The sequence below is a fragment of the Hydractinia symbiolongicarpus genome, chromosome 2, assembly GCF_029227915.1.
Source record: "Hydractinia symbiolongicarpus strain clone_291-10 chromosome 2, HSymV2.1, whole genome shotgun sequence".
Classification (NCBI taxonomy): Eukaryota; Metazoa; Cnidaria; class Hydrozoa; order Anthoathecata; family Hydractiniidae; genus Hydractinia; species Hydractinia symbiolongicarpus.
Window position 1 is genome coordinate 23,325,860 of NC_079876.1, and position 22,370 is coordinate 23,348,229.

Below are 22,370 nucleotides of genomic sequence, written 5' to 3' on the forward strand. Positions count from 1 at the left end.
AATTTTCTCATAGCCCACCAAATAACTTTAAAATAGAGATTCTTTCTCTTTCCTAAATACTTTTTCTGAAGCTGTCTGAGTAAAAATATTGCATCTGTAGTGCCACGCCCTGGAACAAAACCAAATTGCATCTTATCTATATCAATTCTTTCTCTAAGTAACTTATCAATCACTCTTTCAATAACTTTCATTACTTGATCAACCAACTTCAAACCTCTATAGTTAGCCCTTTCTAATGCATCACCCTTGCCCTTGAAACAATTCACTATTACACTCGACTGCCACTCACTCGGAATAGCACCATCCTTTATAATCTGGTTAGCAAGACTTGTAATAAGCTCAACTCCAATATATCCAGATGCTTTTACCATCTCTGCAACGATACCTGATACTCCTGCAGCCTTGCCAATCTTCATTTTCCTAATAGCCTCCACTACCCATTCTGTCTTGATCTGCATGGCTGGCCCTTCTACGACATCATCATCAGACAAATTATCCTCGTCCCAATCAAACTCAGTGTTAAGCAACCTCTGATAATGATTCTTCCAAGCTACCCTTTTCTCCTCGTCTGTGCTAGCCAAAACACCTTCATCATTACGTATACACTTCTTACCTACAATATCTTGATTAGTCTTCTTCATTTGCTTTGCTATCTTGAATACCTCATTGCGCTGGTCTTCCCTTCTTAACACATCTGCAAATCTGTTTCTCTCTGCTTCTGATTTTGCCTTATACACTGCTGTACGAGCCCGACGCTTAGCTTCTAAGTAAATATTTTTACTACCACCTGACTTCCACTCTTTCCAAAGTTTCCTCTTTTTCTTTTATACACTGGTCAACCTCATTATTCCACCACCAGGTCTGTCTATGTCTAGCTGGTCCTTTCGTCCACCCACAGGTATCATCAGAAGCTTCTAGAAGACAATTCTTCAAAGTAGTCCAAGTACTTTCAACATTGTCACTATCACATTGACTATTGTAGGCTAACTGCTGAACTTTTGCACTAAATTGTCTTGCTACAATCTCTTCCTTCAGCTTCCAGACTTTTCGACGGGGCCTGTACTTTCCCTTAGCTTCTCTGACACTCTTCAAGATAATATCACAAACCAGCAACCTATGCTGGGAAACACACTCTTCCCCCGATATAACTTTCACGTCCTTCACCACTTTCTTGTCTGACTTTCTAACCAAAAAGTAATCTATCTGTGTCTTACAACCACCTGACTCATATGTTATCAGCCTACTCTGTCTCTTACTGAATGATGTGTTGCAAACCACCATGTCCGTTGCCATTCCAAACTCAAGCAATCTCTCCCCTTCCTTATTTCTGCTCCCAAATCCATAGCCTCCATGCACACCTCTATAACCTTCGGATGACTTCCCAACATGACCATTAAAGTCGCCGCCCACCATGACAAGTTCAGTGTCTCCAAACTTTGATGTGACTGCTATTAACTCATCATAAAACTTATCTTTATCTTCCTCACTGAGTCCACACTGTGGAGCATAAACTGACAGAAAAGTGACAATCCTATTACCTATCAAAAACTTTATCACTATAATACGACTATTAACACGCATAACATCTATTACTTTTTCTACCCACTTCTCTGCAACGAATATGCCAACTCCTCCATATCCATCACTATTACCAATCCGAAAAAGCTTATGCCTTGCCCTCCTACCTTCCACAAATCTCACTGAAGCTCCTCTCCACCTAACTTCCTGAACACAACACATATCAACAGATCTACGTTCTAACATTTCAACTACTTCACCTGCTTTACCTCTCAGAGTACCAACATTTACACTAGCCATCCTCAACCTAGTGTTATCTACCTTGTGACAAAATATTTTTTAGAAAATTTTTGGATTTCTCATAAAACTTTGTAAATAAGTAAAATTCAAACAACTTTGTGTAAATTACATACTTGGTGCTGTCCTATAACCACCTCGTTAACAGTTCCTTATCCAGACTAGAGGGTTGGAAATAATAGGCCAAGGAAATTTCCACGTTAAAACAATTATGGCGCCCTAATGCGGCCACGTACATTTTAAGTGGATTTTAATGCTTTAAACAATGTTAAGTTTCAGTTTAATAATAAATATTGTAATAAACAACCTATTGTTATTGTTTGCTTTGACATTGTTCCTTTTCCTATCTTTATTCGCGACAAAACAATCACATGGTTGTTCTCGCGATAAAAATGAACCCTGGGTGGGTCCCAAACTGAGCTAGCATGGTTTAGGGGACTGGAAATGAATGTGAAGCATTATGGCATAACTCCCTCTAATGAAGATTATACTATAATGACCAGATTTGAGTGTCTATTAAAAAAAATAATTGGTGGCCAGTTTAGGGCGAAATGGCCATGAATGGGCAATTTTGGCTAAGTTGTTGTTTTCTCTGTTTACCCAGGGTCTGTTTGTGCCGTACACGTGACAAATGGCCATAATGGTGCACGAACATACCTGTACTTATCATGACTAGACGATAGTTGTTTATCATAGCCGTTAACAAGTTGTGAAGGTAGATGTAAACACTGGCCGTATATGGGTGAACCCACTCTAAATCCCCTTGTTCAGTCAGCATGAGGCCGCACTCAGGAGACACAACTGCCAAAAATATAGCTAACATGTGTGAAGCATTTTTTATATAACAAATACAACCCTGCAATTAATCTGTGCAGCCAGGCATCCTTTCATAAATTACCTAAGGTATTTATGCTTCAGCTTCATTTTTAATGTCCAGGCTAGTGCCTCGTATTATTAGTATTGAGAGTGTATATATTCAGTGATTCGGTTTAGCTTTGTTGCTGTAGTGATGATTGACATTTTGCTTAATTGACGAATCGCATTTGCGCTATATCCGCCATTTTTAAAATTTCACTGTGAAAACAGTGATTAGCTAGCTAGCTAGCTAGTTAGTGAAAGGTAGCTAACCACAATAAAAATCTGTCCGAAAATAATGATGCTTTTAGCTATTAAATTTTGCTCCAAACAATTATCTTTGCTCAAACTTCCTAAAATTGTTTTTAAAACTTCAAAATGTGTCTAGCTCTGACGTCAAACCGAATCGGCGAATTCGTTGATTTTTGAATTTCTAGTGTAAACTTTTGTAAACACAAAACTCATTTATAGTGTTAGAAGCTACTACATAGTAAAAAACGTACTACCTTCTGTATTCATTATTTTCATAAGGGTCTGATAGGCTGCTAGTGGACCTTTCTCTCCGACAATAACAGTACGGGCTCGAAACATGTGGTGAGCCATTTTTTCTTAAAACTTCTGGAGGGCTTTGAATAATGATGTATAGCGCCGGCGAATTTATGGACAAAAGTGATACTAGTTCAGTACAAGTTTATTAAGTAACTCGACTTTACTTTGCAGTATTCCGCAGATTATTTTATTAATTTTTTAGCTATTAACCAATCCATTGTTTGTTGTAAACAAAACAAAGTGTTAGAAGATCGTGCCGTCTTGCGCTTCTTCATGTAGTCCTTTGGGAAGAAAATTTGCTAACTAGCTAGCTAGGTAGCTATTCCAGCATTGCAATTGTGCTTATGGTATGCTTTGTTTAAATGTCTATCTTTAAAAAATTTGATGAATAGCAAGTTTAAGAAGCCTCCCCTTTCTTTGCGCGATGTGAATAGCTATAGCTAGTAGCTTGGCTATCTATATACATCCTTTCCTCCTAGCTAGCTATAGTCGTTGCCTAAAGTAGTTGAGACAAATGCAAAAAATGACAATAAATGACAGAAAAGATGATAAAACCAGACTTACCACATAGGGTCATAGCAGCATACTACGAGTGTGACAAAACTCGGAAATCAACACTTTTGGCAGCAAGTGTAGGTAATAGTAGTATGGTGACACCCCAGTGCGACCGCCAGACAATTTTTTTGTTTAAAAAGGATAAGTTAATAAGTCAAATCAATAGCAATCTATAAGATGAGTTTCAATGTTTACAATTCTGGGGGATTCTCTTGCATGTTGAAAAAAATCAGAAAAATCGACAAGCAAAAAAGGTATATAGACCTTAAGTGAATTTTGTACTGTGACTAATGGCATCTTTTCACTGATATATGATCTAAATCTAAACTACATGCAAGCTATAATTTAATATCAAGATTAAAAATGCCTCTACTGAAAATTAAGTTTGGAATGGACTGATCCACGGCTTACCGCCTGCATTATTTTGCCTGTTGATTGGCGTGAGAGGTCTGGGGATTATAAAAAACACACGTAACGAAATTCGTCTAGCGTATGAGGGAACCTGCTTCACTACTGTGTTACTTTCTACCAGCAATACAAACTAACTAGAGTCACCTGCACTGAGAACTCATCCCTATGTAGCGACTGGTGGAGGTAGTAAAAATTATTTCCCTCATCCAAGGAGTACGGTTGTTTTTGCCTTGTGAAAACAATAGATAAAATAGCACACTAAAGCTTGGCATCAAAGTTCAACTCCATACAATAAGGCCCGAATAATATTGGTGAAAGTATCACATCCTATAACTGACTGATGACTACCATAAGACAGTCAATTATTTACCCTAGCAGCTGATTACTATCAACTTGTACTCATGTCTCTTCACTCCTGTGATAATAGATTCATGCACCACAAAAACTGGAGTTGGTATGAAAATGTTTAACAAAGAAGAAGGTCAAAGGTCGCCAAGATTGAGGTCTAGTGAAAAGAAAAGTAAATGTTTAAAAAGCTATATATATATCTGAAGTTACATGAAGTTTTAACAAAAAATGAATATAATTATTTTTTTAAAATTTTTTATGCCAATCTTATCTTTTAGGTGGTTCCAAATTGTAAATAGAACTTGGGATCCCTTTAAGCTATGCAGTGTCATTTTCTCGCCTATGAAAAATGCAACTAGCAAAATCTATAAATGTGTTCAACAAAATTGCAAAAAAAACAACACGCTTATGTTATTCATGGGAATTTAAATAAAGTTGATCTTAGCAGAGAGGTAAAAATATACACTTTATTTTGGTAAAGAAGCAGACTTGCTCATGTGACGTGTATGACAGCATGTGTGCACGTCCACAAACAGGCAAATCATTTTACACATCATTATAGCACTCATGTTAGACTAGTTTATTAAATATATATATAATGTTTCAAAACAATTTTTTTCCTTAATAGTATTAAACTATTAATTATTTTCTTTATGCCTGAGAAAACTAATAGTTGTTGACATGTGAATAAATCACAAACAAATTTGCACAAGCTTTTCTAATTGGACATGCATCACTAACCTGAGAAGGTTTTCAATTATTGTGATCATGATTTCCCAAATTCAATTTTGAACCTTGTGCCTGATGGTTACTGGATAGTGAAGGATCAAATAAAACAGAGTTGTTGTCTTTCTGTGAAGGAAACTGCTAATCGATGCAAGTATTCCTTTTCTAAACGATCAAACCTTGCCATTTGCAGTTATATTCACCACATATTAAAGCACCAACAAATTAAAATCAAAGGAAAAATCAAATAAATTGAAATGTTGTGGCAATTGCTGACATATAATCACAAGCCCAACAAAAGTTATGCATTGTCACACAGGCTGTGCCCTTTATATGTCCCACTCCACCATAAAAAGTGTCGAAATTTGATAAAAGTATTATGAGTCAGGTTATACATGTTTTTGTATAAGAAACATAATGGCTTTTTACTTTGGGCTGAGATTATATAGGTACTTTCAACTAACTCACAAAATGTTTAGAAATTTGAAAATATATATTGATATAGATTGACAGATATCTTGCTGAAAAGCATTTTAAAGGTATGACAGAGGTCTGATTCTATGAATGTTTAAAAACTTTGTTTTAAATTAAGTTATCTTTATATGATGACATCTATATGTCATAGATATGTTAGCCTTGATTAGTGACACTTTCATTTTTAGAGATTTTTATTATTACAGAAATTTTCTTCTTTATGTTCTAGAGAAACATTTAATTGTACAGATAAAACAACCTTAGCCGTTGGCAATTGGTTATAGAAACAAAAATCATTTTTCTCACACCTACATTTTTGTTTTATACAGAGCAGAATTTTTTGTCATCATTTTAACTATACAGATATGGTGGTATGTTTATTTTTTTTAATCAGCTATTTTTAATGTTTTTTTTCTCCAATACAAATTGAATTCCATATACACAGAAATATAATAATCTGTATTATATAAATTTTAAGAAAGTGATGGTTGGTGTTTATTGTGTACACCGGAGACACGCATTTATATTTTTTACAGATAATAATGATCTAAAATTTTTTGTATAAGACATGAAACTCGGTCTTTTTCTCATATTCCTGCATTTAATTCTTTTTGATTTTATCTTTAAGCATGTAAACAGGGCTATACTTAAAATTGGGATAATTAAAGAATGCCACTACAATGCATTTTTTAGGGAAAAGTGTCGTATTTGCATAGAAAAGTGTTATTTGGTTTTTGGTAATGCAATAATTTCCTTGACCACAACGTATGTTTAGAAAATTGGATTACAATTCAAATCAACTCTTGAAAATTTAACAAATTTAAAAGCTGAAGGTGACGATTTCCGTTGGTATGTAAAGGTAATGATTTTGTAATGTATCATAAGGATATTTATAGATTTGCTAATTTTCTGAAGAAAGAAAAAAAAAATGAATATTGCATTAAAAGACCTTGAAACTTAAATACCTCCTTAATATGATTTATTTCATTATTAAAATTAAAATTTTAATATTTTAAAAGTTATTAAAAGTCAGCTAAGTTCGACAGGCGAGGGTGCTCTGTGTTATAAGTTCAGCAAAAATTTCTTCTGTAATTTATTTGTACTGTTAAAGTGATTGTTGTAGTTGTAGGTCATGTGGAAAAATCTACTTAAGCGAACAAACATATTTACTATACAATAGGATGATGCCAATTTGACAAACGGTTCAAACAATAGTGGGTTTAAATGTTTTTGGTGATATCATCAATCTGTTTTTTTGTGGTGATGTCTTCAATCTGTTTTTTTGTTTTAATCATAGGTATTTTTCCTGATTTGGAACTGACAAGTAACTTATAACTCAAAAAACTTTTAATATCTTTTAATATCTCTGCAATCGTTAGTTAAAAGCACATATATGTATACTTTATTTTCAATATTGTTTCACGCTCTGCATAATAAAAGCAACAACCAAACCAAATTAACATACATACATACACACTACTGTATACATGTATACACACTACTGATGTTGTCATTGTTTTCTGTGTGACTAGACTTAACTAGATTTTTCCATGGGCTGTTACAACTTGTTTCTTCTAATATAATAATAAAAATCCCCTAAATTAGGTGTGGTTGTCTTAAACTGATTTAAGATTTTGTGAAAACTTTTTATTTTTATTAACTTGCATAAATTTGCAACTTTAAAATGACCTATTTACTTACCTAATTGTTGTGTTTGTCAGAGAAAATCGTATCCCGTGACACCAATATTGTGGAAACCAAAATGTTTTTATTTGAAAAGCATCCTGCCATCAAGAATATATATACTATTTTGGTGGAAAATGAATAAAAACGAGTTACTGGGTTTTTCTTACCCAAATGCCACAAATACATTAGATTTATCATACATTCAAACTTGCAAATAATACTTTGTTATATTTTGTTCTAATGCCTTTGTCGGTTTTATCTGAAAGAAAATATTATACACTTCAATTAAAATTAAACAAGAAGCCCTGGGGGCTCTAAGAATTTCCGAGCGCTAACAAAATATTTGATGAAAACCTGCTAATTCGTTGTGTTATTGTGCCAAACATTCGAAGGGGTTTGGTGCATGAACCTCTGAAGATAAAGCCCATCAGTGACATTATATCTTAGAACAAACGCAAACAAAACGAAACGTGTCATAATAAACTCACATTTTAAAAGAAATTGCTAACAAAAAATACAGCCTATCATTCATGGTTGAAAGTCTTGCGATTGAAACGTTGATGGTCTTAAACGGCATTAGTTGACAAAAAATCAAAATTTTGATGTGACCATCATTTTCAGCATACTTTTTTTATTAACTGTGTCAATTTTTGTCGAAAATAAAGCAGTTTTAATTTTTATATAAATTTTGGCCTGAAATGACATTTAGGTGACAAAAACCAAACTTTTGTACCATCATCATTTTCAGCATACTTTATTTGTTTACTGTGCCAGATTTAGCCGAAAATGAAGTGGTTTTAATTTTTGGACCAATTTTGGCCTAAAATGACATTTAGGTAACAAGAAATCAAAATTTTGATGTCCTCATCATGTTTAGCATACTTTATTTGTTTACTGTGCCAAATTTTGTTAAAAATAAAGTAGTTTTAATTTTTGGACCAATTTTGGCCTGAAATGACATTTAGGTAAGAAGAAATCAAAATTTTGATGTCACCATCATGTTCAGCATACTTTTTTTGTTAATTGTGCCAAAATTTGTCAAAAATAAAGTAGTTCTTATTTTTGGACCAATTTTGGCCTGAAATGACATTTAGGTAAGAAGAAATCAAAATTTTGATGTCACCATCATGTTCAGCATACTTTTTTTGTTAAATGTGTCAAATTTTGTCGAAAACAAATACCAATTTTGGCCTGAAGCATCAATACTAGACTTCTCAGTAGTTAAGGAGCTTGAGTACGAAGTTTACATCTGTGACGGACCAACGTGAAATCCCAGGGTCGATTTTTTCTCAAAAAATGCTCCGAAAGAAAAAACGACGGTTTTAAAGAATTTCCTACGCCTTCGGGCGCGGAAATTCAACAATTCTTTTACAATGCACAAGGAATTGTTTTCTATATTTACCATCTGGTTTATAATAATATAGCAACAACAAAGCAATGTTGTATTTTTTCTTTTAGACAAAGTGTTTAAATTGTGGTGAGGAGACAAAGGCCTTCATATATCTCTGTTTATTAGTAAGCTTTTTTTTTACTTTTTATGAATTGTGCATGAAATTGTGCATGCATCTGCAGTCTTGAATGAAAAGGAGGTCCTTTTTCTACAGTAAACAAGTATAATTAGAATTTGAATTTGAAAAATCAGTTTTTACCTAGTTCCTCTGTAACATGCAGGCTGTTCTTTTTGTTTTTTGGTTAAAGGGTTGAAGTAACTAAAGTAAAGTTTCCATCATATTAGTTGGCTCTTCCTACACTAAAGCTAAAAAATCAAATTGATGCAATTAGGAAAATGAAGATTGCAAGAAGCATAGTGTTTGCAACATTCCATCATCGCTACCTTTTATCTTCTAACATCCCTGAAAAAGGATTTGGACACACCACCATAAGCTTGACCCAAGAGACGAAACGCTATTTAAAATCCCTGTAAGGAGGGAAAATTGTATGACTGTTCTGATATTAATAATGCTGAAATGATTGAGCAATCCTGTTCATAATTTTTTGGAAAATGGCACTGTTTTGGCTATTTTTCAAACTGCCAAAACAGCATTTCTGTCGAATGACCTGGAGCTGAAAGGAATTTTGCTGTGACAGATGTCTAGGACCAGTGAGGAGCATTGTAAATGCACTAGTCACAGTTTCTGTGAGGTTAGCAATAAATATGCCACCTCGTGAATTTCCAGGAAACCGATAAAATTGATCATGCTAATATCAGCAAGAATTATTTCAGTTTGAGGAATCACATAAGCAAATGACCTAAGATCCTAATTCTGTTGTGAACATTAACAAGTAAACTTTGACAAGTTCAAAGTTTGTATAGGTATAATTTTGAAACACATTCTTTTAGAATATGTTTTTAATTTTTTGATTCTCATTTGATATAGATGGTTTTAAACACAATTATAGAACACAGTTAGAGTTCCAGCAAAAATGAGAGGATTGTTTAGGAAATAGAATTGGAAGAAAAGGGATTTCTATATTTCTTTTTTTGCCTCCACAAAATTATTACTTTATGATCCATACTGAAGTGGCTATTCTGTGCAAATATTTGGAAATAACTAGAAAATTCAACTTTCCTAATCAAACTTTAAATTTAGGAAAATGCACCATTAAAAGGTGGCAGAGGACATGCAAGTATAGTGTCAAAATGTAAGCTCTGTAGCCGAGAGAATTCAATTGGTATGCAAGTTATTTCAATTAATTTATTATTATTATTTTTTCATTTTCAATGATTCTTCATTCTGCACAAAGTGTGTTCAATATCACAATGTGTTTCTGCAATTCTGGACATAATATTTTTGCAAATGGACCTTTTTTGGTTATTTCTCAAAATGGACAACTGTCATCACTTGGCCAGTACTCTGCATCCTGCAGGCTGCGAAAGTTTTACTTTGGCAGAGGTGTAGGCGGTGTGACCGCGGTCGAAAATACACTACCAACCCTTTCCACAATGTCTACATTATGGAACAATCTACCCCACCACCTGTAAAAGGAGCAAAGAAGCGAGGAATCCAGGCCGACATCAGCAAAAATTAGTACCCTTTGAGATTTTAGATCTAACCAAATAAGCCTACGATCCAAAGTCCTAAGTCCACTGTGAACATTGACATGTGGAAAGTGGGAAGTTCTGGTCATGGTTGCCCTTCTTTGCAATAATTTATGTCTGGGATTGTGTATATGAAGTCTGAGTATTTTATGGTTTGAAAATTTCTATGTACCAAGCTGGACATATGGTTTTATTAATGACAAGTGCCAGTAGTTATTCATGTATAAAAATTAAAGGCACGTAATCACTGTTATCGATAAAAATTAAAATATACATTTTTTATATTTATTTCAAAGTTTAGACGGAGTTATGACTTTCCTGAAAATTTGAGGATATAAAACCTACTAGAAATGGAAATAATGGTACTTCAATATCTTGAATTTATTGTTGTTTTTTTCCAGCCGCTATATTTGACGATCTTGTTGATCTCTTATTCACGTCTAATAAGGGGTCCGTTGCAAAATGTTTGTGTGAAACTGTAGGTAAGCAAGCGGCCTTATCTTTAAATGAGCACTGAGATGTAGTTCGATAAAATTGCCATTATGATAGGCTCCGTTCACACTGTTCTTTTTTGCTTGTTTTTCTTGGTGAAAAATGACATTCAAAAATGGAAAGAAATTTCTCGGGCTACTTAAGGTCAGTCCTTTTTTATTCGAGGGTCATTTTCAATATCTCAAGTTAAAAAGAATCTGGCATAATTTATTGGCCACCATATCATTATATGAATAGTAAAAGGCAGAATTCAATATTTCCGAGAAATTTTGATCACGTCATATGCCAAAAACGTGCTTTTCCCGCGCTTTTTTTCAAGCGGTTTCCGCTTCATTGAACAACAATTTTTGCGACAAAGGGTGTAAAAGCACGCCTTACGTGGTTTATTTACAGGATAACCCTGTCGTAAATTTATATATATATGCAAATTGTCGAAAACGCACATTCTATTAATTCTAAAGCTATTTTTTGAAATTGACTACGTCATATCTTCACGAGAGGTAAATATTTCAATTTTATACAGAGTATTCGAAATACACTTCATGCCAAGACTTGCTTTTATGCTACTTCCTGCAACATTTAAGGTCCTTTAATGGTGCGGAAAACCGCCTGAAAAAAACTACAGGTAAAACGCGTTTATGGCGTATATGACGTCATAAAATTTTTTTACAAAAGTTAAATTCTAAGTTTTACTATTCATATAATGATATGGTGGCCAATAAATTATGCCACAATCTTTATAACTTGAGTTATTGAAAATGACACTAACATAAAAAAGGACTGGCCTTAAGTAGCCCGAGTTTGGTTCTGTTTAAAAAAGTGGCAGCGCGTAAAAACATCCGTATCACTTTCTCCACTTAGATTTAATTTTCTTCTATTCTATTCACCATTGTTTTTGGAGACCAGACAAAACAAAACAGAAAGAAGAAATCACAGTATTGCCTTGTGGTTTTTAATTATGATAATTAATGCTTATCACGCTTTTTCTTTTTTTATTAGCATGACCAGGATTATTGCATATTATAAGCCAAAAAACCCAATGGGGGAGAATGGTCATTGTGATAGTTGAACGTAGTTAAAGCACTATGGAGATAATTAAATTTGGAGCATGAAAGGGAAAATTCTAAAAATTTAGGTATTCTAATTGTCCAGATCTGATACTGTCTCCAGAAGAAAACAAATAACTGTTTGAACAAAGGAAAATAATTAAAAAGTGAGACAGCTAGCGAGGCAAAGCTATCTTCAGAAACAACAACAAGAAGAGGTCGTTGTTGCAAAGAAGTCTGATTTTTGTAAGTTAAAACGTTTAAATAATAAAGAATAACATAGTTTTCTTATGTATATCTTTCAATTTTTACAATAAAATAGGCACCTAAAAAGAATTGCCTGGGTGATTACGCGCCTTTAATGAAGTGAAAACCTAACAAGTTACCAGTAGCCAACTTTTTAATGTAATGTATAAACAAACTTAAAATTTCCTTTCAACGAAAACCAGTATAACAGAATAATACAGTTTGAATAATGAATATTTTTTAGATATCTTGAAAGAAACGATTACAGAGTACAATGTAAGTTAGATATATAGTGCTTAAAAAATGTTGAAGGATTTCCATGGCTATTTATCATAAAATGTTTTTTAGATTGAGCATTCTGGTTCATTTCACACTATTGTGGTTTTTGAATGCCGGGGAATGGAACCAACAGAATTCTCACCTAGAGTATGCGTAATATTTTAAAACTAACCTACTGTCTCTTTTTTTTAATACAGACAAAAAACTAAAGGCAATTTTATTTGTTTTTTAGACTGGTTGGTCTGCTTCTGGTGCCGAGACTAACTCACAGTTCTTAGTTGACTTAACTGAGGTTAGTTTTTCTTGTTGTTGACAGGTCCAATATGTCTTTTTCAAAGTATAAAGCCTTTTAATTGTGATATTATCCTTATATGTTGTGGAGGTATTAACTTAAGGGGTGGGAGTGAGTTTAAGTTGACTGAGTTTTATCCTTTATATAAGGACTTTTATGTGTTCGCTAATTTTAGCGTTCATAGTATCGTTCAATCTTTTATGGCAGTTTTCATTAGCTCTTCCTATAATTTTAATGCACTAGTTGCATTACAAGATTTTGGAATTAGACTAATAGTAGTGTAAAACACACTCAATTCACTCTAGACGTTCGGTTTTGCTATGAAATTTTTTGTTTTAGTTTCATTCAGTTTAACTTAGTATTGCGTTCTGTAATAGAAAAAGAATACAATAACATGAAAATATTTTTACAATAACATAAAATATTTTCTGCTTTGATTTAGGGCGACTGGTGCGATTTCGATGAGAAAGCCTCTGTCAGTGTTGGTATTTATGAAATTGAGCATAAATTTGTAAAAGTTCATTAAGTTGATAAAAGTGGATTTTTAACAGGATATAATAGTCATATTTTCAAAGAATTTTTAACTGATACTGTAACAAATTTTAGTATTTAAATTATTTATAGGTAGTTCTTGTTCTTTCTTTCTTAAATTTCTTGGATTTCTCTTATTTTTTGTTTTGGATTTTTTTTGTCTTTTTATTATCCTCTAATGCACCACTTCCTGTTTAATGTTGTTATCATTGTTGTTCAAATTCATTAGAAGAGAGAAGAGGTTGGTATATATGTATATCTGCCAATCCTAGTCATCATTCAGAAAGATTTTCACTTAGTCAATGTCTGTATGATATTAACACTTTCAGTTATATTAAAATATAGAAAAGAAATACTATGTTTATCAGGATTTAAGTCCTTGCTTAAAAATACCTCCCCCCCCACTGTAAAAGAGCACGTTATTCATTGAAGCAAATATGCAACTTTCTCGAATTAAAGTTCCTGATACGAAATATTTGTGAATTATTTTAAAATCATAGAATCTTACCAGTGACAATCTTTCTAAATAAACAAATAAATCCCACTCTTATAATAAGTGCTTCAGTTGAAATAGCATCGCTTGCAGAGAAGTCATACATTCATTTTTTTAAAATGGAGGATGGTTATAGTTATATTGATTACCGTGCTTATGACTTCAAATAATTTTGATTGTATTTTTGGTAAAACACAAGTGTCACCGTTTTGGTTAAGTTTCTAATGTGAGATTATGTTGTATTTAAGTGTAAATAATAGTATGTCTATAACTGGTAAGTTTTACAAAAAGATGTTGTGAGAATATATACATGAACTTTTTGTGATAGTTAAGACTTGGCTTTCCATAAAAACATTTTTTTTCTATCATAATTTGATTTTGTTCATACTTCACTTGAAATGGTCACAGTGTATAACAAGTTGAGTGATAATGATACTGTAATAACTATTATTTTTTTGATCAACTTGTCTTTCATTGCAACTCTTGTTTCTCAGTTGTGTTATATTAAGTTATTTGTAAATGGCGAATGATGGAAGGATGGGGAGTGGAGAAAGTGAATTTCACATCAACAACTTACGACCTGGTCGTATTAAATCTTCATTGTTCACTGCCATTATGTTAGCCTATTGGGACAACGTAATGGGTCCAATGATTACAAAAGTTTGGAAAGGAAACGACAAAGTTGAGATCAATGAAGAAATAATCAATTATGTTTCCAACCATACCTTGAGTGGTGAATTATGCCGTCAGACAGAAAAAAATACGATTGACCCAAAGTTGTATGTGTTGTCAGATTTGGGTTATATTTTTTTTGCAGTCATATTCAACGGCCATTCTAAAATGGGCCAGACAATTACAAGCCTCTCGTTTATTATGGCATATACAGACTTAGAAAAATATCTACTGTTACAAGATTTTATTAACAAACAAGTTAAACTGGCAGTGTTAAAGTATAGAATACTACAGCGAAAGGTATACCTTTTTTTTGGTTGTTCCAGTTTAAAAAAAATTACAACGATAAGTGTCAATTTAATGCGTTTCGTAATTCTGAAGTTGTTGTTAAATAGAGATGAAACTTACCACAAATGTTGCCCAGACCTTAAGTATCAACCTGGACAGAAAAATTAATGATGTCAACATATTTGCTAATGACGTCATCAAATTTGCGGAAATGGGTAAAAACTAGCCTAAATTTAAGATTTACAAAATATTTGTATAGTTGCTTTATATATATTAAAAAAAACATGTTTGAGGCTAAAAAAAGGTAAAAAACATAACTACAAACCTATAAAAAGTTATGAAAGAAAGTTGAACAGAGGGACTGATTCAGTTCCCTCTCCCATAGTACAAGTAAGGGATAAGGCATTGTCTACTTGGCTTATATATGACAGTTTTTTAAAAACAATATGTGTTTACAAAGGTAATCTTGTTTAATTTAATCAGCTTTCATTTGAAAATTTATCACCTTACGATTGGATTGCTATTTAGCTTTAAATATACCAAAAAATATTTTAGTTTCTCTAAATTAGTAGTATTTCTTTTTTAGGATTTAGGAAATGCAGTGAAAGTGTTTTCGTCTTACATGAAGTCATTTGCAAAAACAATAGACAGCCTTGAGCACTCCAACATACCTGAAAATATATGTGTATGTACAACTGTGTTTTTTATCTTGTGTGGACATTTGCCTAAATTGTTTCATTCACGAACAAAAAGTTATAATTATGAGAAACGTTAGTGTGTCTTTTAGTGAACAACGTGGTGAGGTGAATTATGTTTTTCGCTATGTTTAGATCAACAACACTGTTTTTGGAGAAAGCGAAGAAGCAAATGATTCATTATTACTGGATTCAAAGTTCTTGATGAAGTTAGTACTACTTGATCTTTCATATGTACATGTTTATTTTGTTCTTGTGCAGCCGATTGTTGGCTTCATTTTCTGTAAAAGGCCAAAAAAAATAGAAAGCCATATTCAGTGATTTTTATTTCAAACCAAAAAATGATTTCTTAAATTTATATTTCCTTGTCAAACGTCGCTGTTATCTCTGAAACAACTTAGGAATAAAAAAATGCTTAAAAACAAAATAATGCTGCTAAATTGTATTTTTCTTCTGTTCCATTACATTTTTTTTTTCTGAAGTGAAATTCAACCTTGCTCACTCAATGTTTCTTAACATTAGATCAATTACATCACATCTTCAAACATGTGGATGCACCATTGTGATTGGTCGACATCCCTACAAAATAAATCTTGTAAGTTGGTATTTTATACGATTATTGTTTCGTGTAGAAAACTATCAACATTTTATCACGGATTGAAATTTCCAGCCAGTTTTCACCGCTTTCTTATTCCAAATTATTTCGATTTATTCTCTTGACAAAATCGTATTGTTTTTAATTTATGGCAATGTACAAAACATCCCAGCTACTATTTCTTTATAAAGTGGCTGTACTGATGGAATAACATCCACGACCTCGAAAGCCCATGGAAAAATCCACAGGAAATCCGCCTGTTGCTACTCGCTGCCATCATCTTCGAGTTTCAGGACATTATAATATATCTTTGTGTCACGAGTGAATTGAATATGGAGATAGTAGCTATAGAATAAAAAGAGGAAAAATATTATTATAATTTTGATTAGTAATTTTTCAGATGATTGATACGTTGGCACTATTTCTGTCTCCTGGTGAGCGCTGCTGTTCCCGTTATGCCAATGTGGAGAAGAAATATGTTTTCAATATGGATTTGTATTTGCAAGGAATTATCGACGTAAGCTATAATACTATTCGTATTTACTTTTTTTTAACAATTATATTAGCGGTTGACCAATCTTAAGTTGCAACTTTAATTATTGCGTCCAAAATGAAAGAAATAAAAAATTTTCAATTTTTCTTTGTGAATAATTTGTAAATTCCTTAATTTCTTTTATTTATTTAGTAAAAGGTTAATCTTTAGACAAAAATATATTGCTAACAAAAACATTTGGCTATCCAAGGAATAAGCGTAACCGCTTTAGGTAGCACCCTACTACCTAAAGCGAGTACCCTTGTCGAACCTAATTGCTTGAATCACCCTCTGTAAAAATTCAACATTTAAAAACAAATGATCGTTTTGTCATTTTAATTATTCTTGGTAACCTAATTGTAGGGTGAAAATCCGGATTAAAAAAATATCCAGCAGAATTAAAAAATAAAAGAAAATGATGTTCTTTTTTAAAAGTAAAGCCTTTAAAATGTCAAAAGAAAGACAAGCAGTACATGCTACTCAAGAAAAATAAATAGTCGAACATTGTGACACAAAAGTCTGAATTAATGGCATTAGTCAGAATTAATGGCATTTCGTTCAACGAGGTCGGATAACAGAATTTGAATAAGAAATTAATCCCTCAACCTTTGCTCATCAGTTACATTACAAAAAGTTAGTTCCCATTAGAATATGGACTAAACAATTGCCCATTATATAAGCTGTACCATGCCAAGCAAGCCTAATTCACAAACCGAGTAGTGCCGCACAGCTGAGCTTGTTGTGCCGCATGCCTTAGCTTGGCTTGACCAGACTGTGTAAAACCGAATGCTCAGCCGAGCTGTGCGTAATGTTATAAAACTGTTTATTTAGGAAAAAGTAGGTAAATACAGCTACAATATTTAAAATTTAGGTGGCCTTCCTTTGGCTTGACTCGGCTCTTATAAAACGGTGTGCTAAGCCGAACAGAATCTGGGCATGCTCAAATTGTTATGAATTTGGCTCGGCACGGCTTGATTATATAATAGGCCTCAGCTGCATGGTTCGTTACTTTTGATACATTTTTTAATTTAGATTATTTATGATTGAGAAGCAGGGTTAAATTGCTTAAGTATTTCACTAAATATTTTAAGAATTATCAAAACTATAATGAGAAACATATTTTTAGTTGTAAATGTCTTTTACTTTTATGAATTTAATTACGTTCAATTTTACAAGAAATTTAGGCTGACAATCGTTTATTACTCTTTTCTCACTACTTTTTTTTTCGTGCTTCTTAATTCTCCACACAATGCAATCATTTATTATGAAAGTAAAATTGTGTTGTTGACGTGTTCGTATTCAGACTGAGGGTAGATAGTTTCATCCCGGTTTTGTGTAACATAACATTGTATAGAGTTTTTGCTGTGCTTAGCTTGGCAGGATAGAAAATTAAAAACATCCTACTTGTTGAGGCTAGTAGTGTATATTAAAACAATGTTGTTATAAAAACAAATATGCATTATTCCTTGATTTGTTTATTTGTCTTCTTCACACATCTATAAGCCATGGCGAGAGACTGAAATTCGACAAAACTCCAAAATATCTTGGAGTCACACTGAATCGAACCGTGACCTACAAACAGCATCTGATGGAAGTTTCCTCTAAAGTCTCCAAAAGGAACAGCCCACTGAAAACACTTGCCAGCAACAAATGGGGTGCAGATTTTTCAACGCTGAGAACGTCTGCCCTAGCCCTATGCTGTTCTGTTGCAGAATATTGCTCCCCTGTCTGGAGTCAAAGTCATCACTGCAACAAGATCGACACCTCATTGAACGAGTGTCTCAGACTTGTAAGTGGCTGCATAAAAGCCACACCGACAGAACTTCTACCGATACTGTGTGGAATCGAACCTGCAGACATAAGAAGAGACAGAAACATTCTTGAACTCCACAAACGTACCCTTTCTGACGGTCATATGATTGCCGACATAAGAACACAACCATTGTTGGACAACAGGTTAAAGAGTAGAATACCGCTATCAACCCCAATGCACTCACTAGCCCTTGAAAACGATTCGAGTTCTCCAAAATCATGGGCTGCAGCAACTTGGAAAACACGGTGGCGAGAATCGAACTTTCGACTCAAACAATTCATACCAGATCCGTCGGATAAACCTAATGGTAACGACCTCGAGCGCCGACATTGGGTGTTGCTAAATCGTATCCGCTCAGGCTACGGAAGATATGCTAACTTCATGCATAGAATTGGATTAGTTGATAGCCCAAATTGCGTCTGTGGTGAAATTCAAACCCCACAACATGTACTGACATGCCAAAGAATTGATATCCGAGGCAATATCGGAACTGTTGATGATGATTTTCGTTCGTGGCTACGTGATAATACTATTTTAGATATATGATAGGATTTTATCATATGTTTTATCATATGTTTTGGAATGTATATCTAGATTATCAGTGTCATACTCTACTGTTCATACGCATATATATATATTTATATATACACATCTATCTAGGAACCTGAAAGCGTTTACATGGTGATTTCAAGCAAAAACATTCTTCTCAACACTTTTTCAGTTTCTTTAATCAACGTGGATGAAAAAACAGTGCAACAAACATCTCCTCTGAACGAACACGGCATAATGAGGAAAGATTTTTTAAAAAGTGAACTCGGAATGCTTCTTCATGGTTCAGAGGCACCAATATATCCTTACCAGTAAGCGTATTTGTTTCTTCATCGATGTAGAAAACCCTATCATGTCTTGATTGTTACTTTTACTTGGTACCAGCATTTGTAGACGATCAAAGTTTATTAAAGGGAACACGCAGTAAATAAAAAATTTGGACGTATATTAAAGAATTTTTTTTAAAAAAAAATCTTTTTGTTCACAAGATATTCACATTTAAATAATTTTAGATTTAATTATGCTGCATAAATTATGATTTCATATTCAAGGGATAACAAGTTTTAACATTTTCTGTCATCAGTAATTTTAGACCTCTCATGTATATTCAAACTTTATTAATGCATAGATCCAATAACTTGGGACCTGCATGTCGGTTTACAATCAATGTTTCCCTTTAAATAAATATTCCGTTTTGATTCTAGCCAGCTGTTTACTGCAGAATTTGGTGATATTTCAATAATGGTGCAACAATTTATAACTGAGGTATGGTTTTTATACAGAAACCTATTCCAGTTCTAACTAGACATTTTAAGAATCTCAGAGAGCTGATTAACACATAGTTTTTGTTATGCATTGCATTCCATTTTGGTTAGCGCGAGAACCTTTTTAAGCCAGCTTCCAACTTCCAACTTTAACTTAATACCTTTACTTTCAAGTTAGTGATTTAAATCGCGCCTATGTTTAGTTGCATTTTGCTTTTTATTTTAGCTCTTCGCCATTCCAAACAAGTGTTCCATTCGCAGAAAGCATGTGGAGAATTTTAAATTGTTGTTAAAGCACAAATCTCAGACACTGCTTTCTTATGTGGAAGAAAAAAGGTGAGCTACAGTTGTTTATAGATAGACATGTTCAATCTGCTTTATTGTAGTGGTCAGCTCGTACGAGCATCATCTCTTTAATAATAATCCATATTCGGTATTCCGTCTGTCTGTTTGTGCGCGAGAAAAAAGTCGTGTTACAGAAACACGAAATGTGATATATAAAGGACGGGCGAGCTCATGGAATTATCCACGGGCTACTGACTAGTCTATCTGTGAGCTAAAGATGGTAGCTGCAAGTAACGACGAGGAAATCCCCGTGTATTTTTCCACGGATTTACGACTAGTCTTCAACTATTTCACTTGTAAGTTTGATCTACCATTTAACACAACCAATGTGTCAAAATTTCAGCAAATTTTCGCCAACTTTGCCAACAGAAATTATCTCATCTAATTCTCTTCTATTTCAATTCCACCATTTTGTTTCTAGTGATATGGGCAAAGAAGCATTGTCCATACATCAAATACGACAATTGAAACAAGATCTATCCATCCACTCAGACTCGGATTTTCGCATGATTTTGGCAGCAGCGGAAAAGATCCACCCTGGCATAGCAGTATTTATGGAAGGAGATGACTACATCAAGGAGAGAGAAATTCAGGCAGTACTTGAAGCTTTTTAAATTCACCTTTGTAAGGTTTATGTTGAAACCTAGAATTTTCGGCGGGTCATAAAATTTGGCGGAAATTCGTCGCAAAAAATATATGGCAAAATGTCCAGCTTTTCGCTTTTTGGAACGGTTTTCCAAATTTGTTGTTGTTAAAAATATAAGGTGTATTAAAAACAAGAGATGTTTAAAACATCATGCAAAAACATTTAGATATAATTTATCCTCACTGCTATAACGTTTCAGGTATTAGAAACTCGGCTTACTGAAGTATTTTACGCGTTCGATAACGGTTGAATTATTTCCAAAAGATTTTGGTTTTAAACAATATTTAAGCGTCCAACCACTAACATGATTTTTATAGAACAAAAAATGAGCGAAAGTAAATGCCGTAGCTTTTGGACGGATAATCTTGAGGCGAACATTTTAGCCGATTGTTTTCACGCCGGAGATTTTGTGTTTTGCGTTTTAATTTTTCGTACATATAACCTGCATAAAATTTAGACTTTTTTATACCAAATTTCACCGAAAGTTTACCAACGTAGTCACTTTTTGCGATTTAATTGTTGAGGTTTACCATACGGTATGTTGCATTCATGAAAGAAGAAATAATTTGTTATTCAAACAATGTCTGCTTCTTTTGTAACTGTCGAAGTTGTAGTTGTTGAAGATTCAAGATTGTGATGCAAACTAATTTTGTTTAGCCTTCCGCTTCCCTTCTTTGGAGATAAATCGACATTCGACATTATCTTCATCATAGTTGCTCGTTGAAAATTAGCAACATAGCAAGTAAGAAGAATTTACTGGCATTGTTGTTTCGTGAAAATTGTTCCTTCAACTCGTTACAGATCGTCAGAGCATTTATCCTGCTCTTAAATTTTCACAAAACTAAAGTGTCAACAAGACATGTAAATAGTATTTGTAGGTCTATTTGGCAATGTGTTGAGGACAGTTTCCACTGCTACAACATACCATAATGCACAATTAATTGTAGGAACTGGTAACAAATTACAAGAAAAATACACTTGTTTTGATAATGCTTGAATGTGTATGTTCAATTCTTTTTAAATTGATTTAACGGAAACCTGCTACAAGTTTCTTCAAATCAAACTGATTTGATTTATAAGGACTTGTGAGTTTTAAAGCTGCAATATATTATACGTTGTGGTACAATATCTCGATACTCCTTCCATTAGCGACATTTTTTCCTTTCAAAATTCTATCAATCAGCTGTTACCAGACAAGATAGATAATTTTGAATGTACACGATTGACAAAATGCTTTATATTCTTTTATAAACCTTTTGTTATCACTTATATCGATATGTTGTAGAAGATTGTTTTACTAAAAAACAATTTATATAAAGTAAAATATGTATATATAGAGAGAGTGTTTTTGAACGTATTTTTTAAATAAACTAGTTTATAATAAAAATATACGTCTACATTTTTTTGTTTGTATTTTTTCTATATTTAACATTAATTAAGAAGTAGAATGACCTCATAAGGAGTTGCTTTCAGAAAGATGGGACTGTTGATGACTGGAGCAAAGCAGAAAACTGGATTCAATTCCCTCCATATCGTTTCAATCCCGGTACAATTAGCTTCTATCCAGTAAGAATAAAAATGATTCCTTCGACATTAGTTTGCTCTCACATTTGCACACTCATCTACATTTTTG

At 33.3% G+C, this 22,370-nt stretch overlaps 2 protein-coding genes across 4 annotated transcripts; both read left to right on the top strand.

Moving 5' to 3' along the window:
• The first annotated feature begins 3,295 nt into the window (after positions 1-3,295).
• On the top strand, positions 3,296-14,145 carry LOC130630236 (UPF0587 protein v1g245604-like). Of its 2 annotated transcripts, XM_057443648.1 has the most exons (9): positions 3,297-3,566; positions 5,963-6,104; positions 6,509-6,592; positions 8,878-8,934; positions 10,011-10,092; positions 12,488-12,519; positions 12,592-12,669; positions 12,755-12,814; positions 13,257-14,145. In XM_057443648.1, exons 2-9 carry the CDS (start codon positions 6,099-6,101, stop codon positions 13,338-13,340), a joined length of 483 nt encoding a protein of 160 aa, XP_057299631.1. In that variant the 5' UTR covers positions 3,297-3,566; positions 5,963-6,098; the 3' UTR covers positions 13,341-14,145. The 2 variants fall into 2 exon arrangements, with proteins under 2 accessions (XP_057299632.1, XP_057299631.1); XM_057443649.1 differs by lacking the exons at positions 5,963-6,104; positions 6,509-6,592 and having other exon boundaries at positions 3,296-3,566.
• An 83-nt stretch (positions 14,146-14,228) lies between these two features.
• On the top strand, positions 14,229-21,773 carry LOC130630234 (guanine nucleotide exchange factor C9orf72 homolog). 2 transcript variants are annotated; one of them, XM_057443645.1, is made up of 10 exons: positions 14,229-14,810; positions 15,385-15,483; positions 15,629-15,702; positions 16,016-16,088; positions 16,489-16,605; positions 19,094-19,293; positions 19,687-19,747; positions 19,973-20,082; positions 20,513-20,715; positions 21,395-21,773. In XM_057443645.1, exons 1-9 carry the CDS (start codon positions 14,358-14,360, stop codon positions 20,703-20,705), a joined length of 1,380 nt encoding a protein of 459 aa, XP_057299628.1. In that variant the 5' UTR covers positions 14,229-14,357; the 3' UTR covers positions 20,706-20,715; positions 21,395-21,773. The 2 variants fall into 2 exon arrangements, with proteins under 2 accessions (XP_057299628.1, XP_057299627.1); XM_057443644.1 differs by having other exon boundaries at positions 14,237-14,810; positions 20,513-20,687; positions 21,395-21,770.
• The last annotated feature ends 597 nt before the right edge of the window (positions 21,774-22,370 follow it).

What these genes read in the sequence shown, in the direction of transcription:
- LOC130630236 (XM_057443648.1), top strand. An exon ending in TCATATATCTCTGTTTATTA is followed by an intron (nt 8,935 to 10,010) that starts GTAAGCTTTTTT and finishes CTTTAAATTTAG; the next exon opens with GAAAATGCACCATTAAAAGG. An exon ending in CAACAGAATTCTCACCTAGA is followed by an intron (nt 12,670 to 12,754) that starts GTATGCGTAATA and finishes TTTGTTTTTTAG; the next exon opens with ACTGGTTGGTCTGCTTCTGG.
- LOC130630234 (XM_057443644.1), top strand. Translation starts at nt 14,358, where the DNA reads ATGGCGAATGATGGAAGGATGGGGAGTGGAGAAAGTGAATTTCACATC. An exon ending in GATTCAAAGTTCTTGATGAA is followed by an intron (nt 15,703 to 16,015) that starts GTTAGTACTACT and finishes TCTTAACATTAG; the next exon opens with ATCAATTACATCACATCTTC. An exon ending in AGGAGAGAGAAATTCAGGCA is followed by an intron (nt 20,688 to 21,394) that starts GTACTTGAAGCT and finishes AATTTTGTTTAG; the next exon opens with CCTTCCGCTTCCCTTCTTTG.